The 14524-nt window shown below is 30.5% G+C and overlaps 2 protein-coding genes across 2 annotated transcripts; one reads left to right on the top strand and one right to left on the bottom strand.

Annotated features, from left to right (window-relative positions):
• The first annotated feature begins 3565 nt into the window (after nucleotides 1-3565).
• LOC107495221 (bidirectional sugar transporter SWEET3) lies at nucleotides 3566-6742 on the top strand. Its single transcript, XM_016116337.3, has 6 exons — nucleotides 3566-3695; nucleotides 4100-4136; nucleotides 4390-4612; nucleotides 5267-5431; nucleotides 5857-5976; nucleotides 6260-6742. The coding sequence occupies exons 1-6, from the start codon at nucleotides 3659-3661 to the stop codon at nucleotides 6497-6499; spliced, it is 822 nt and encodes a 273-aa protein (XP_015971823.1). The 5' UTR covers nucleotides 3566-3658; the 3' UTR covers nucleotides 6500-6742.
• A 1501-nt stretch (nucleotides 6743-8243) lies between these two features.
• LOC107495198 (endoplasmic reticulum oxidoreductin-2) lies at nucleotides 8244-14148 on the bottom strand. Its single transcript, XM_016116307.3, has 10 exons — nucleotides 13649-14148; nucleotides 13302-13433; nucleotides 12009-12261; nucleotides 11332-11442; nucleotides 10360-10478; nucleotides 9945-10049; nucleotides 9634-9836; nucleotides 8948-9071; nucleotides 8545-8715; nucleotides 8244-8458 (listed from the first exon to the last, which is right to left on the bottom strand). The coding sequence occupies exons 1-9, from the start codon at nucleotides 13802-13804 to the stop codon at nucleotides 8545-8547; spliced, it is 1374 nt and encodes a 457-aa protein (XP_015971793.1). The 5' UTR covers nucleotides 13805-14148; the 3' UTR covers nucleotides 8244-8458.
• Between the last annotated feature and the right edge of the window lie 376 nt (nucleotides 14149-14524).

The raw sequence follows: 14524 nt of genomic DNA, 5'->3' as shown, positions 1-14524 counted from the left end.
TAGATACGTAATATATAAAATTAATATTGTTTAATATATATATATATAAGTTATAATTTATTGATATGAAATTATAGATTATGTTTCTGTTATTTAAGTCAACTCGTGAGTTCGAGTCGGCTCATGAGTTTTCGGTGAGCCAAGTTTAAGTTTAAGAAATAGATTCGATTGTTAATGAGTTGAGCCGTGAGTCAAGCTCAATTTTCGTGAGTCGAGCTTGAACTTGGTCTAGTTCGACTCCCTTCTAACCCTAGTGAATACTATAATATTTAAAATTAGTGTCTAACTTATTAAAAATTATTATTTAATTTCAAAAATATAAAAATAAATTATTTTTAAATATTTAATATTTATTTTAAAAGATAAATTTGACACACTCGATGTCAAATCTAAAAGAATGGACCATTTTAGTATTTTTTTTTCTTACTTTGAACCGAAAGGACAAAGTTCCACCTGTTTAATTAATTTGTGGTGGGTATTTTTTTACTTTGTTATTCTTAAGGCATATAATTGGAATTGTATTCGGCTAATGTATGTTATTTTTAATTTGTTGCTTGCTTGCTTGCATGCACCAGTTTTAACCCTTTCATTTAGATGAATTTTAATCCACATACATGAAATATGATTCACGAAATTGAAATTGTTCGTTCTTTTTTGAGGATTTCAAAAAGAATTCTCGATGATTCGTGAATTAGAATATAATGTATAATAAAATTCTATATTCTGGATGACTTTGTCCTGTTACTCCTTAAGTGTAATTGATGTCATGAAGTTTCTTTTAATTGGATTATTGGATCTTTTCAATTCCATTTAATTTGGTAATTGATTTAATTAGCTAGTAAACAAATTTAGTATGCATGATATGATGATAGGATAAGGGTAGATAAGATAAAACCTGTCGGATAGTGTAAGATTTGTTATGTTTTTAATGCACGTAATTAATAAATAAAGTATTTATTACTGTGCCTCTGTATAAAATATTAAATTTAAATTTTACAATATTATATTATGTTTTTAATTATTATCATGATTTATAAATGTAAAATTGACATTAAATAAAAAGCAATAAAATAAGAAACTTATTTTTTATTTAAATGTAATTTTAAAAATATTATTATTTAATATTTATTAATGGAATTTTAATCTTATTTTACATTTTAAGATTATATATTTATTATATCATTAAATTAGAAATTAATTAATGATTCTTTTATTTATTTATTTTAGACTATTAACCTATTATCAAATAGTTATTATTTAATAATTTATTAGTATATATTATTTTAAGATATGCGTATATATTTATAGTTGACTTTAAAAAAAGTATTGATATATCTAATTTGCTTTAATATTAAATTGACAATTCATTTACTATGGTTTTAGATTAATTAGTTATATCATTATGTTTAAATTATACTTTTGGCTAACATATAAGTAACAATATTAAAAAAATTTAAAAAAATATTATTACTAATATTTTTTAATTAAATAAAAATTTTTAAATTCCATAAAGTGGATTTCTTTTTCCTTTTGTGAGCGTCTTTCTTGATTCATTTAATATTAATTCTCTCTGTTTCAACTACAATAACTGAGAGTTTTGTTTTCAGTTATGAATATTATGAAGAATAACTCAGAAACAAAATGAAATATGAATTTCTTGCTGATTGTCTTTTAATTATATTAAAAAGAAAATTGCTGAAAAATTTGACACAAATTTTATTATCGATAAATTTTATGATACGGAGAATCGACTACTTCATTAATAAAAATTACATAATATTTTTTGTACTTTAAAATATATTTTCTATCGATATATTTTTGTAATATATTTTATATTATATAATTTTTTACTTAATTTTTTAATATTCTATATATTATTAGTCCCTCGACGATAATATTTCTGAATTCGTCTCTGAATATATAACCATATAGTTTAAATAGTACAGACATCAAATTCTAACCATTTAATTTGTATCAAAATTTGAATTAAAAAACTTCATATATAAGATAAATAGTTAATATCTACTCTAGTGTCTATATATTCTAGTAATACTAAATCTATGGATTTGCCAAATATTTTCGTAAATGTTACCATCAATTAAACTATAAGAATAATAATAATGGGATGTCACACAACTCCATAATGCAAGAAATGTCATGCTATGATCTAAGAATTAGAATTATATTTTATTTTATATAGCTGCCATGGTGCATTGGAAGAAATTAAAGTAGTTAAAAAAATGTGAAACATTCTAAAGATGGGAGTGCAAGAAACACTAGTCAATAACAATGAACTTGCTCTGTGGCTTCCCAAATATATTCCCAAAATCTGAATGGGAGCCACATCATATTGCTTTTTACAAAACTCCAAAAGCACAAGTCACTTCCCAATTTGCATTCTACACCCTTAAAATTAAAATCAAAGTATCAAACAACATACATTTGTCAAACCTATTTTTTCTTTCTATTTTCTTTTTCTTTTTACTTAATAGTTATTTATATTGAATATAAGAATTTAGAATTTATATTAGTACGAAAATTTGTAACTGTTTTTCTATATGTAAGTTTTATTTTTAATTTTAAAAAAATTGAAATCACTAAAAAAAATTTATTTAAAATTTAATTTTGATGTACTATTAATATAAAAAATTTTACACCGTTATTGAATCAAATTTATACATTTAAATGACTTTTTAAATAATAAATTTAAAAATTAATTATTTTTATTAATATAATAGTACGCAATTAAATATATATAACTCTTTTATATTAACAGTACATGACAATTAAATTCACTTACTTATCACTAAATCGATTAAATATTAAGAATAAATAAACAAAAGTACATGTAAAAGAATTTAAGATAGAAAAAATACACATCAAAATTTGTAAATATCAAAATATACCTTAAAAGTTATTTTTGATAAATAAAAATACACAAAAAGATTTCGTAAATATAAAACTTTACAAACGACATGACACTTTGCAGAGACAGAGCCTTAAAATAATTTTTTTGGGGGGCAAATTTTTTTTTTGTCAAATCTTTCAAGATGTTATATTTGAATTAAAAAGAGAATTCATACAAAAAAAAAAAAACTAATTATTATTTTTTCAACTCTTATTTTGTCTAAGATTTGGCCAATTAAACTAATTTCACTCTTTAAAAAAACTAGTACTAAGTGTATTTTTATTCACTTACTCAAATATTAGTATAAACAATATATTCTAAAGATTACACAAAAAAAAATGTTAATGTGACACGTTGGAAATTGTCAAAAACGGATGGTCCAAATCTAGTGCCATCTAGCACTAACATAAGATTCAATAGAAAAATATCTTTTCTCTAAGCTACTAGCTATAACTATAACTATTACTATTAGTGTCCAGAACTAGCATATATTATAGTAGAATTTTTGCATATTAGCCTCTAGTATTTAGCAAGTTGAGCCAAAAGCTTCTTAATTTGAACAGAATATTTTGTGTCCACAATTTATTTTTCTTCTTTAAATTTTTTATTTTTTTCTTCTTCTACAGTATTTTCAACAAGTTATAAATAGAGCATCATCAAGGGTCTTCTAAGTGCAAAATCAAGTATCTTCATTCAATCTAACTTTATAGAGAGAGAGAGAGAAGAGGAAATTAAATTAAAGAACCAAACATGGCAGAGAGCTTTCGCATGACTGTTGCTGTTATTGGTACTATTTAATTTCTTTGTATCATTAGCATTATTCATCCTCGCCAATTATTTATTACATGACAGTTTAATCAAACATATTAAATTATTTGAGAATTCTCAAAGAAGTGTGTTAACAGCAGTAATTTTTGTGTTTTGTAATCATTAATTGATTATTAATAGTATTTTTGATGGTGTGAGATTTAATCTAATAGTGAAAGATCACTCACTTTTTTTTTTAATAGTTAAGTGCTGACCTTAAAACACAAAAATTATTGGTCTTCTAGACTTTTCTATTCTAAAATACTATTTTTCACATAAAAACGACTGCATGTACGTTCGTATATATTTTAATTATTTTTATTATTATGTCCATCAACAAACCCAAAAAAAATGAACCATTTCTTGGTATTTTTGTTCTTGCAGGGAATGTTGCTTCAGTGGCCCTTTATGCTGCACCAACGTATGTCATTTCATTTCACCGCTATAATTTTACTAGTTTTATTTATTTATTTTTGAATGCAGTTAATTTAATGTGAAATTAATAGCCGAAAGTCATTAGATGACAATTAAGTCAAATCTGTCAAATTATTTAACGACTCTCACCTACCAACTTCACATGAAGTTAACTGCATATGAGTTTTCACATTTTTTTTTTCACCCGAAAAAAGGAAATGATGTTAATTAATGATGTGTTTGTTGTTGATGATGAATAGGGTGACATTTAAGAGAGTGATAAGGAAGAAAAGCACAGAGGAGTTTTCATGCATACCGTACATAGTGGCACTGCTGAATTGTCTGTTATTCACATGGTATGGATTGCCAGTGGTGAGTTACAAATGGGAAAACTTTCCTCTGGTCACTGTTAATGGAGTTGGGATTGCTTTTGAGCTCTCCTATGTTCTCATTTATTTCTTCTTTGCTTCCCCCAAAGGAAAGGTAAGTCGTATTATCAACAGCTTCTTCTTGATCAACAGTAGTCATGTTTATAGTTGAAAAATGTTTTATGGTGATTTAATTAATTTGTTTTTTAAGGTGATGGTTTAATCAAGAATGTGAAAAATTGTCGGATTTAATATATGTTAGTCATAAAATGTTTTATATAGTTATTTAATGTTTAAAGGCGGACAGAATTGATTGTTTTTAACCAATATTTTTAGTCCATATTATTAAATGTTGTTGATTAACTGTTAACAAAAATAATAAATTTTGCTTATCTTCTAGCATTTCTCATATTTAATTAAAAGTGGTTATTTATATGAAAATATCTTTATATAAAAATAAAATATAAAATATTAACACATTATATCAAACAATTTAGCGAAACACTCATTTTTAATTATTATCTTCACACAAAAATATTTTTATGTAAGTAATCATTTTAATCAATTATAAAAGTAATGTTTTTATTAAATGTTGATGTAAAACTTGTTTACGCAAAGGTGTATATCAATTTTTTTTTTCATGTTAACCATCTCTATATGTTCTGCATCACATATTCTGTAAACAAGAATAACAAAATTTACCTGCATGCATGCAAGCATGGACAAAAATTAGAACACGTTTTCTAAAACTCTTAAAAACAATTTTCAGGTGAAGGTAGCCATGACAACAATACCAGTTCTTATAGTGTTCTGCGCCATCGCAATCGCATCGGCTTTCGCCTTTCCCGGTGACCATGGTCACCGGAAGCTACTCGTGGGCAGCATAGGCCTCGGAGTTTCTGTAGCAATGTATGGATCTCCTTTGGTCGTAATGGTAAGTTAATTGTTTCCCACTAAACAATAATAATAAAATAATAACTTAAATGGAAACAGAGCAAAGCAAGAAAAGACTAGAGAGTAGGTTCAAATCAGTGGCGGATCTAGATGAAATATTAGAGGGAGACAAAAATTATTTACACAATAAAATAAGACTAAAATAAAAATTTTAAGAAAATTAAATTAAAATTTACATGTAAAAAATTAAAATTAGGGAGGGCCATTAACCCCTTTCTTTCTACCTGACTCCGCCCCTGGTTCAAATAATAAACAAAATAGCGAAAATCCACTTTAATTTATTAACTGGTTTTGAAAGTGCTCTTGATATGTTTTGTCCACTACTTAGAGTTTTGTTTTGATGTGAATAGTTACGCGTGACCAAATTAAATTGAGCATATTATAATTTTGATTTTGATTTTTCAGAAGAAAGTGATACAAACAAAGAGTGTGGAATTCATGCCACTACCTTTATCTTTGTGCTCATTCTTGGCGAGTTCACTGTGGCTAACATATGGAATCCTCATTCGGGATATATTCGTTGCGGTATGTATTCATTAATCATCATATATAGTATTCACCATTTTTTCAGTAAACTCCAAAAATTCCATTGCTATTTAAAATATTCAAAAAATAATAAATTCTACTAAAATAAAATTTTCAAAAAAAAAAAAATCATTTTTCTACAAAATAGTTTCTAAATTCCTCTAATATATGTTTTAAAAATGCTAATATTCCAGTGGTTTTAGTAATTACTAATATTCTTAGAATAGATTCTTAGAATACTTGATACGACACTTGTTATAGTTACTTATGTTTGTGATGACAGGGACCAAGTGTGGTTGGAACACCCTTAGGCATTCTCCAACTTGTTCTCCACTGCAGATACTGGAAAAGGAAAGACAATGTGGAACAGCAAAAAGGGGACACAATAGAAAAGTTGGACTTAGAAAAGGGTACTCTTGCAAATAATTATAATGGGGACTTAGTAGGAAAGGGAAATTTGGAAAATAATAATAATAATATTATTAATAATGTGACAAACCATAGCAACTGCAATTCTTCATGATCCATGAGACAATTAGCTATGATGATTTTGTTAACAACACCATAGGTTGAACGTTTGAAGGTTCTCAACAATCAAGTTATTTTAAGATTCGGGGTTTATTACTACTATTATTATGTTCATGTTAATTTTCTTGTTTCTTTAGACAACTAAGTTACCCGTGTAATCATCAAAGCTAGTGTTGTGCTAACGAGTGTATTCATCATCACATAAATTTTATTATATATAGTTCTAATTTTTGTTGCACTTTCTCTTTTACTACATTATTATTGACTTTGATTTGTAACATTTTGGAGGCTTGGTTTGATACTGGGTTTGGTTCACACATTAGCTAGTAAATAAAAACAGAACCCATGTGTGTGTAAAGAGGATAGTGTGGGTGTGTTATCAAAAATAAATATATATGAAAAATTTAACGAAATGCTTTTAAGTTAATAAGTGGCAAGGAAAATATTGTTACATGAACCCATTTTTAATATGGACACTATACAAAAGAAAGATAAAAAAGGAATGGAAAAACAAAAGTTCAAGATAGACGAAAATAAAAATATTGTAGGGCACTAACTCTTTTCTTGTATTAATTTTCTAAATAACGAAGATTATGTTATACTTGTTTTTATATTTTGGGTGGAGATCCTCTCTTATGTGGTTTGGAATTTCTTTTTCTTTTTTTTTTAAAATCTAACATTGAATTAAAAGTTTAATTGACCATAAACAATTTGTATAAAGTTTCATAAATTTGAAATGAGGAATATTATAGGCTAAACAAATTTGGATATAGCCGGTATTTAGCATGAAATGCCTAAGAATGGGCACTATATAGGTGATTTGCAATAATAATAGACCCAAAAAAAAAAGTTAAAGGCATTGTCTGAAAAATAGAGTTTGAAATCTTTTTTTTTTTTCCACTGGAGAAGATCCACTTTCAAGAAATTAGTGGTGAGACCAAAAACATGAGGGGTAGTGTTAGCACTTAGGAATATACCATAATCCTCGTATTATATCACAAACACTTGAAAGTTTGAGATTTGTATATGAAAAGTCAAGTATTTTCGTTGTTCCTTTTACAATATAATTTGAGAAATTTAAACGCACATTTTGTCAAAAGTATAGATGCTCATGTTTTGAAGAGGATCCTGGATAAATATTTGGCAAGTTCATACAATTCTAAACAATATGTCATTGATAAAGTCACTATGCAAGATATGTTTTCAACCTATTACCAAACACAAACATAAACGTCAATCATCGACCTATTTATCATTTTATTGAGTTCGAACAGTTGCCGTTTAGATGTAAAAAACATGACCCAAACATCGGTTGGGAAGACTATAATAGGGAAAGTGGGGAAGGATTTGAAGACAACTACAAAATCGTACAAGCTCTAATAGGGTAGACTATAATAGGGAAGACTATGTTTTCATGCATGTTCTAAATCTTGAGACAATCCATGCACTCGAGTTTCATGAATACGTGATGTTCTAGTTGAAAATAAAATAGTATTCTCGAAAATGCTATGCACAGGTACAAAAATTTAATCTGCAAACGATACGCACCGTATAAGCTAAATCCAATCTAGACTGCTATATAATACATGCAACAGATTGGATCTTCTGATTCAATTCTACCTTCTTTCGTTTGGTAAAGAAAGCATCCCGGGGTAAGGGTTGCATTTGAGACATTCCCATTTTAAAAATAAAGGTGAATGGTGGAAGAAAATGTAAAAAATGTCTTTTAATACTAAAAATGAAAGTGAAAGATGGGCTCACGTCCCAAGTATAATATCTTCTATTAATTTCTATTTTTTTTTCCATTCTATATTCAAATATTTATTGTCAATGTTTGAGATATTTCACATAGCTTTCACATCCTCGCAAAATTTTGAAACCATGACTATGGTTTCCTTACTACTAAAGCCTGATCATGTGAAAAGTTAACAACAGAACTGTCACCAATTACATCCTGCATATACCACAAGCAATGCTTTCTGTGTTAGCTTAGAACAACACCAGAAAAAGAGAATGCAAATTGTAAAGAGAGAACGTTACCTATGATTTAAGCAGTTTGGACCAAACTTTTTTCAATGAGCTAATTAATGTTGGAGATCCTTCCACGATTCTTTCAGCTGCAGGTCCCATTTCATTGGCAATTTTCACAGATTCTGAAAGTCGGTTAAGAAGATTCATCAATGCAATTACTTCATTCCTTTGCAACTGTAGCTGAACAACATCAAATTAAATTGTATTGGTCACTCAGTCATATTATGCTGGATTTCTTTAAATGAAAAATATGCAAGTGATACTTGAGTGTTGTTAACACCATGAATGCTCCTCAACTATCAAATGATGCGCTTATGAGAATTATAACAAGGTCAACATAGAAGCATTGATTTCAGGCTACGTGAAAAAAGGGCAAGAACAAGAACTCAAAAGGTCCAGCAAATGTACTTACCGTTCGACCAAGGTTTTCTTGACCATCATCCGAGAAGAGAATCTTTAATGCAGTCCCCAGACCAAGAACCTGAAGCTTTCCCCATAATCGACACTTCTCGCATCCTACACAATCCATCAGTGCACTGCATTCCACAAATTGATTATTAAATTGATGGCAAGATATATCAACGGAAGCAAAGAGTAAATAAAATCAAAAAAGTAAAATCATAATAAAAGGAATATAAGAAGAGTCTGACTGCTTTATAAGTAAAATCATAATAAAAGGAATATAAGAAGAGTCTGACTGCTTTCGGACCCTGAAAAGTTAAATTCAGCACTTGAGAAGTCCAGACAAACCCCCTCCCATCCATCAGGAGGTGGAAATTTGGAAAACGATGCTTCAGAAACGAGAAATCAAGATTCCAAAACAAAATATGTTGAAAGGTAGAAACATATTACTGGCTTAAAACAGAGATGGGGTAAATTTGAACTAAAATACAACTATATATCCTTTCCCCATAAACTTTTGCAAACCTAATATAAAATATTTGAAAATAGAGAAAATTCTAAAATTGCTAACCATTCATTCAAAATAATTTGGCTACATAAAGCTGTTCGGAATGGAGTAAATCACACCAAAGCACTAAGTTATCAGTGGATAATGGTAAGGCGTGCAATATGTCCAGCAGTTGTTATACGCAGTACCTGATGTTTCTGAATTGATGTTGAATTTTCTGTTTTAACTCAGGTCCACGTTGGCCTTTCCACAGCTTAGCCTCATCAAATGGAACTGGACATGCAGCTTGAAGTTCAGGGTTGTAAAGTAGCTGTTTTATCAAGGATTGTGTCTTAAGATCCTCAATAGGGTTACCAGTATCATACTCGGCCTGTTCCAGATAATCTGCAGCCTGAAGTGGTATTCAGTTGAAAGTTAAATCCAGTATTTCTAAATGATGAAATATTATGATTGATCATGTGAATTACTATAATTTTGAAGCTGGAGAATTTCCACTCACTTTTGTTACTGCTCGAAGGACAAAGAGAAATGTGAAGTACAGATTTCTGACGCGATCAGGGTATTTATGGACTCGGTCATACAACAAGCTAAGATTTTGTCCCCACTGAATAATTAGAGAGAGAGAAGTAAGTTAGACACTCTTATTGAGTAGTATTAGATTACAGAGTACTGTATTTAACATAGACGAAGTTTAGTGCATTAAAAGATCACTAACTTCAGTGTGCAAGCCACAAGGTCCATTTTTATCAAAAGAAAATAATGAAACTTCACAGCAGCATAACATAAACCAAATAGCAGCCTATTTGAAATATTAAATAGGCAATGAAGTGCATAAATGATAAATCCTCAAAACTATAAATGTTTAATTCCAACAGAAATTAAACTACTGCTGAGAAGAGGAGCCTGAGATTTACCAAATTCATAGCTTCATCAAGTAGATAATCAGCAGCTATGTGTACTGAAATGGAGGAGTGAAGGCCTGATATCAATTTATACAAAATCTTTTCTTCCTGGCATAATTCTTCAGATGGATCTGCAGAAGAAAATTTTCTCAATAACAAGGGATGCAAATTAAGATAGCCAAGTCTGAGCAGCTCCATATAAACAGATAAACTTCAATGTGCCATAGGTCGTAGAGAAAACATGTCAACAATTTTCATTATCAGATTAAAGATATCTTTTTGTGAAAAGAAATGGAAGATATAGCATGACTAATGATAGTCTAATGCCCATTATCCACTCTTAAAGTTACAAACAAGATAGATGATTGCTGGAAAAAAAAAATAAAAAATAAAAAAGTACAACATAAGAAGAAGTAGAGATTAAAAAAACAGAGTGGTAATTTTTACGGTCATTAGTCTGTGATACATTATACGATAAGAGGAAGAAAAGGTATTATCAAACTAACTAAACCTTAAAGGATTCTTATATTACTAGACAGGTTTAACCCTACATTATAAAAGTTCGCTGGTTCTGAGAATTTATGCCTCATTAAAGTAAGAGCTACAGTAACTACCACAATTCACTGCTTAAGGGATTGGGACAAGCATTACGGGCCCAAATGGTAAAAGCAAATATGAACAAGGGAAGTGTGCAGGAGGGGTGAGGTATATATGTGTTGTGTGCCTCATCATAACAGAATCATTGTGAGAGGAGTGGGGTATAAAATGGGAAACGGACTTGAAGTTAGTGAGGAAAATATTAATATTGGGAGACACTGAGTTGCTACAGTGCTCAGAACTTGTATCTCTGTTTCTGTTATATGCACTTTCATATTTTTCCTGGTTTATAATATGTGTGTTCCTATCAATCTCACAGTATTTGAAAAACAAAAGATGAAAAGAAAACTAGAGTATAACTACATAAGCTTTTAGAAGATGACTTACATTTGGGGCAGTTTTCGGAGTAGACAGCATCCCATATCCTTCTCGCAGATGGACCAGTGTAACCAGTGTACCTTTCGGGATTCAATTGGAGATTCACATATGTCATCTCATCTACAAATATAAACATATTTCAGTGAGATGCTTGTTTTCCAGAAAGAAGTTCAGAATAAAATTATTGAACTCTGATATGCTGACAACATAGAAAGTACTATGCAGTATGCAGGAATTCTATGTTGCCACATATCATACAATATTAAAAGACTTAATTTGAAGTGAATAATTATTACTACAATGACGTGGCACCTTGCTTTCTGATCGATCATTAAATTGAAAATTAAACATTAAGGGTGCGTTTGGTTTGCATTTTTATTTTTTATTTTCATTTTCAGTGTTTTCTGTTTTCTGGATTTTGTGAAGGAAAAAGTGAAAATAGGACAAAATCCAGAAAACAGAAAACACTGAAAATGAAAAGAGAAAAAGAAAACGCAAACCAAACGCACTCTAAATATTTTGGGCCATGAGGTAGGTCAAACACAAACTATCAGCAAATTGGATCTCACACAATTTGTTTATCAATACTACTCCAATGTTTCAGTATTGATATCTGATTTCATAGGAGCACCTAAAACTATGTCTGAAAAGAATTTACATGTAAATTAATATCTACAGTGGCTCACCATTGTCAGTCTCATCATCATTTGTCCAGGGATTGTCTATTTCAGTCCATCCTCTGAAAGCTTTACTATCTAATGTACGGTCAACAGCTGCCTCAGGTTTTCCTTCTTGACAAACAAGGTCATTTAGTGAAAGGCGACCAGGCTTCTTGAATGACTCGGGGAACTCATTTTCCGGACATTCACAAACACTACAATCTCGCAACCTACACATGCCATCATCGGGCCAAAATGGACAGTCACACCATAACTTGACCTGCAACAAATACCATCAAACAGTCTTTAGCACAGGAAAAACATAAAGGTTGATAACACAATATAACATGCAACGAAGTGGTTAGCATCAATAGCATGCCCACACTGTGTGTAACATTAGAGGTATCTTTTAACTATTTGAGTACAATAGTTGCATAATATCATGAGTACCTCCTTGTTCTCAATAATAATCTTCCCAAACCAACATCACCCAATAACATGAATATTGTTTTCAAACTTGAGGATGGTAAATTCAATATTTTAGAATCCATTATGCAGGTAGCATAGTTTCAACTGAAGGCCAACAATAATGTAGAAGGATTTGCATGTGCTGCACATAGAATCAGAAGTTTCATGTCTCCCTAACAAGAGTTTCATGCCATTTCTTGAGTCATCTGGTTTCTTCAGCTCTGTTCAGCTGTATATCTTATTTTTAATTCCTAGCTCATACCTCAACACAACCTTTCCACTTGAAAAACCTACATGTAAGCCTAAAGCACTCTATAAAGTCAAATCATTTATTTGGAAAACTTAGATCAATATTATTAATACCAATGACTTCTTGCAGGTTCAAAGGCCAAGTAAGGTTATTGCCCTTGATGTATTTGTTATGTGTCGGACAAATTCAAAATCAATTAGACAAATGTTTATGCATTGTCCTATGGGTGCTTTCTGATGGAATTCCTTGTTTCTCATCTTTGGTGAGTGTTGGGTGTGCCTTGCAAGTTTAAAACCTTAGCTCAGTTTCTTTTTTTTTTTAAATATTTGTTTTGTTTGCATCACACTAATCTTACGGTCCTGGCTACAGTATTTCGACCATGATAAAATTACAGCAGTTTTTATAGATGTGGTTCTCTCTGATTTCTACAAGAATTTGCACACAAAAAATACATAGTAAGACTAGAAGTTCCTCTTCCAACCTAAAGGTTTTGGATTTTATCATATTTTAATGTAACCAAGAGAATCAACACATCGAGGATTCGGATCTTAGTCAATAGGAAATTCAAGAAAAATGTATACAAGAAGTAACAACAAGCAAACCTTAAAATATCGAAAAAATGGAGTTTTCACAAGCTCTTGAAGGGATGGGTGTAACACTCCCTCATTAAGACGATTCACAGTTTCATAGTCACAACAACAATCCTCCACCATGCCACTATACTTTGGTTCACCCTGCGATCAAGAAAAAACAAAAATTAACCAATGACACTACTGAAACAAAATCAACTATAAGAAAGTTATCAAGTCACACAGCAGAGAAAAGCAATGTATGAAGAACATTTCTTCCATTAGGGGTTAGTGCAGGATTGAGAGTCTATCTAACAATGGAAATCAAAACAAGAATTTCGAAAGAAACTTCAAATGTGGGTTTAGAAAAGTGAAATTACCGGGGAACAGGGACATGCACTGAAGAGAGGAATTCTTGAAGAAGTTTTGGAAGACATGGTCACGGCAACAAAGACGCCGACAAGAGCAACCGCCACACAAACCCATCGCAAACCGCTATCCTTCTTCTTCTTCTTCTCAATTTCCTTCTTCACCATCACCCCCCTCGACCTACCTCAATGCACCCAGAAAAACAACCAGTGAGAGAATCGCGGGGTTTCTGGTGGAAATCAGAAACAATTTCCACCTGTTACAATGTGAGTTGGTCCAATAGAAAGAATGGCAATCGATCCGTTGAAAGTAAGAACCCTAAGATACCAAATTCAAAGCTTGTTTTTGCTTTACTACTAGTGTCTGTTTGTGTTGTGTGTGCATTTATTATGACGAAGAGTCGAAGAGGTAAGAAAACGGACGTGTTAGTTGTGACGTGCGAATGTGATGGCCAGAATTGAAAACTGGGGCGCTGTTAATGGTGCCAAACGGTGGGCAGGAACATTCCAAGAAACACTGCAATTTACAAGTCAATTTCTTACACCGTTGGAAGTTGAAACACTGTGGGCCCCATCCGAGGCAAACTTGTTTGGGTCAAGGCTTTCTTGTTGGGGTAGAAACAGGCCCACAGGCCCAGAAACAATTCTATGAGAAGGAGACTACCTGTCTGCTCTCTCGTCCATAGCAATTAGATATTTTTTATTTACACAAAATATTGCACTATACTTTTCAAAGACTTTAAGGGATTTGTTAAAAAAAGATTTTTTTAATGAAATTTTTTCTTTTATTTTTTAGCGTGTTGTGTTTGAAAAATTTTTAGTAGTAAAAGTAAAAGTATTAAAAAAATAAAAAATATCTTTTTTGAGAAGCTGTAATTTATATCTTTT

The sequence above is a fragment of the Arachis duranensis genome, chromosome 6 (genome assembly GCF_000817695.3).
Source record: "Arachis duranensis cultivar V14167 chromosome 6, aradu.V14167.gnm2.J7QH, whole genome shotgun sequence".
Classification (NCBI taxonomy): Eukaryota; Viridiplantae; Streptophyta; class Magnoliopsida; order Fabales; family Fabaceae; genus Arachis; species Arachis duranensis.
This window is presented reverse-complemented; position numbering and strand designations above follow the sequence as displayed.

Excerpts from the sequence above, each read along its gene's own strand:
- LOC107495221 (XM_016116337.3), top strand. The coding sequence starts at position 3,659 with ATGGCAGAGAGCTTTCGCATGACTGTTGCTGTTATTG. Across the intron at positions 4,613-5,266 it reads TTGCTTCCCCCAAAGGAAAG|GTGAAGGTAGCCATGACAAC; the intron begins GTAAGTCGTATT and ends AACAATTTTCAG. Across the intron at positions 5,432-5,856 it reads GATCTCCTTTGGTCGTAATG|AAGAAAGTGATACAAACAAA; the intron begins GTAAGTTAATTG and ends TTGATTTTTCAG.
- LOC107495198 (XM_016116307.3), bottom strand. The coding sequence starts at position 13,804 with ATGGTGAAGAAGGAAATTGAGAAGAAGAAGAAGAAGGATAGCGGTTTG. Across the intron at positions 10,050-10,359 it reads TTGATGAAGCTATGAATTTG|TGGGGACAAAATCTTAGCTT; the intron begins GTAAATCTCAGG and ends CTAATTATTCAG. Across the intron at positions 9,837-9,944 it reads TCCTTCGAGCAGTAACAAAA|GCTGCAGATTATCTGGAACA; the intron begins GTGAGTGGAAAT and ends ATACCACTTCAG.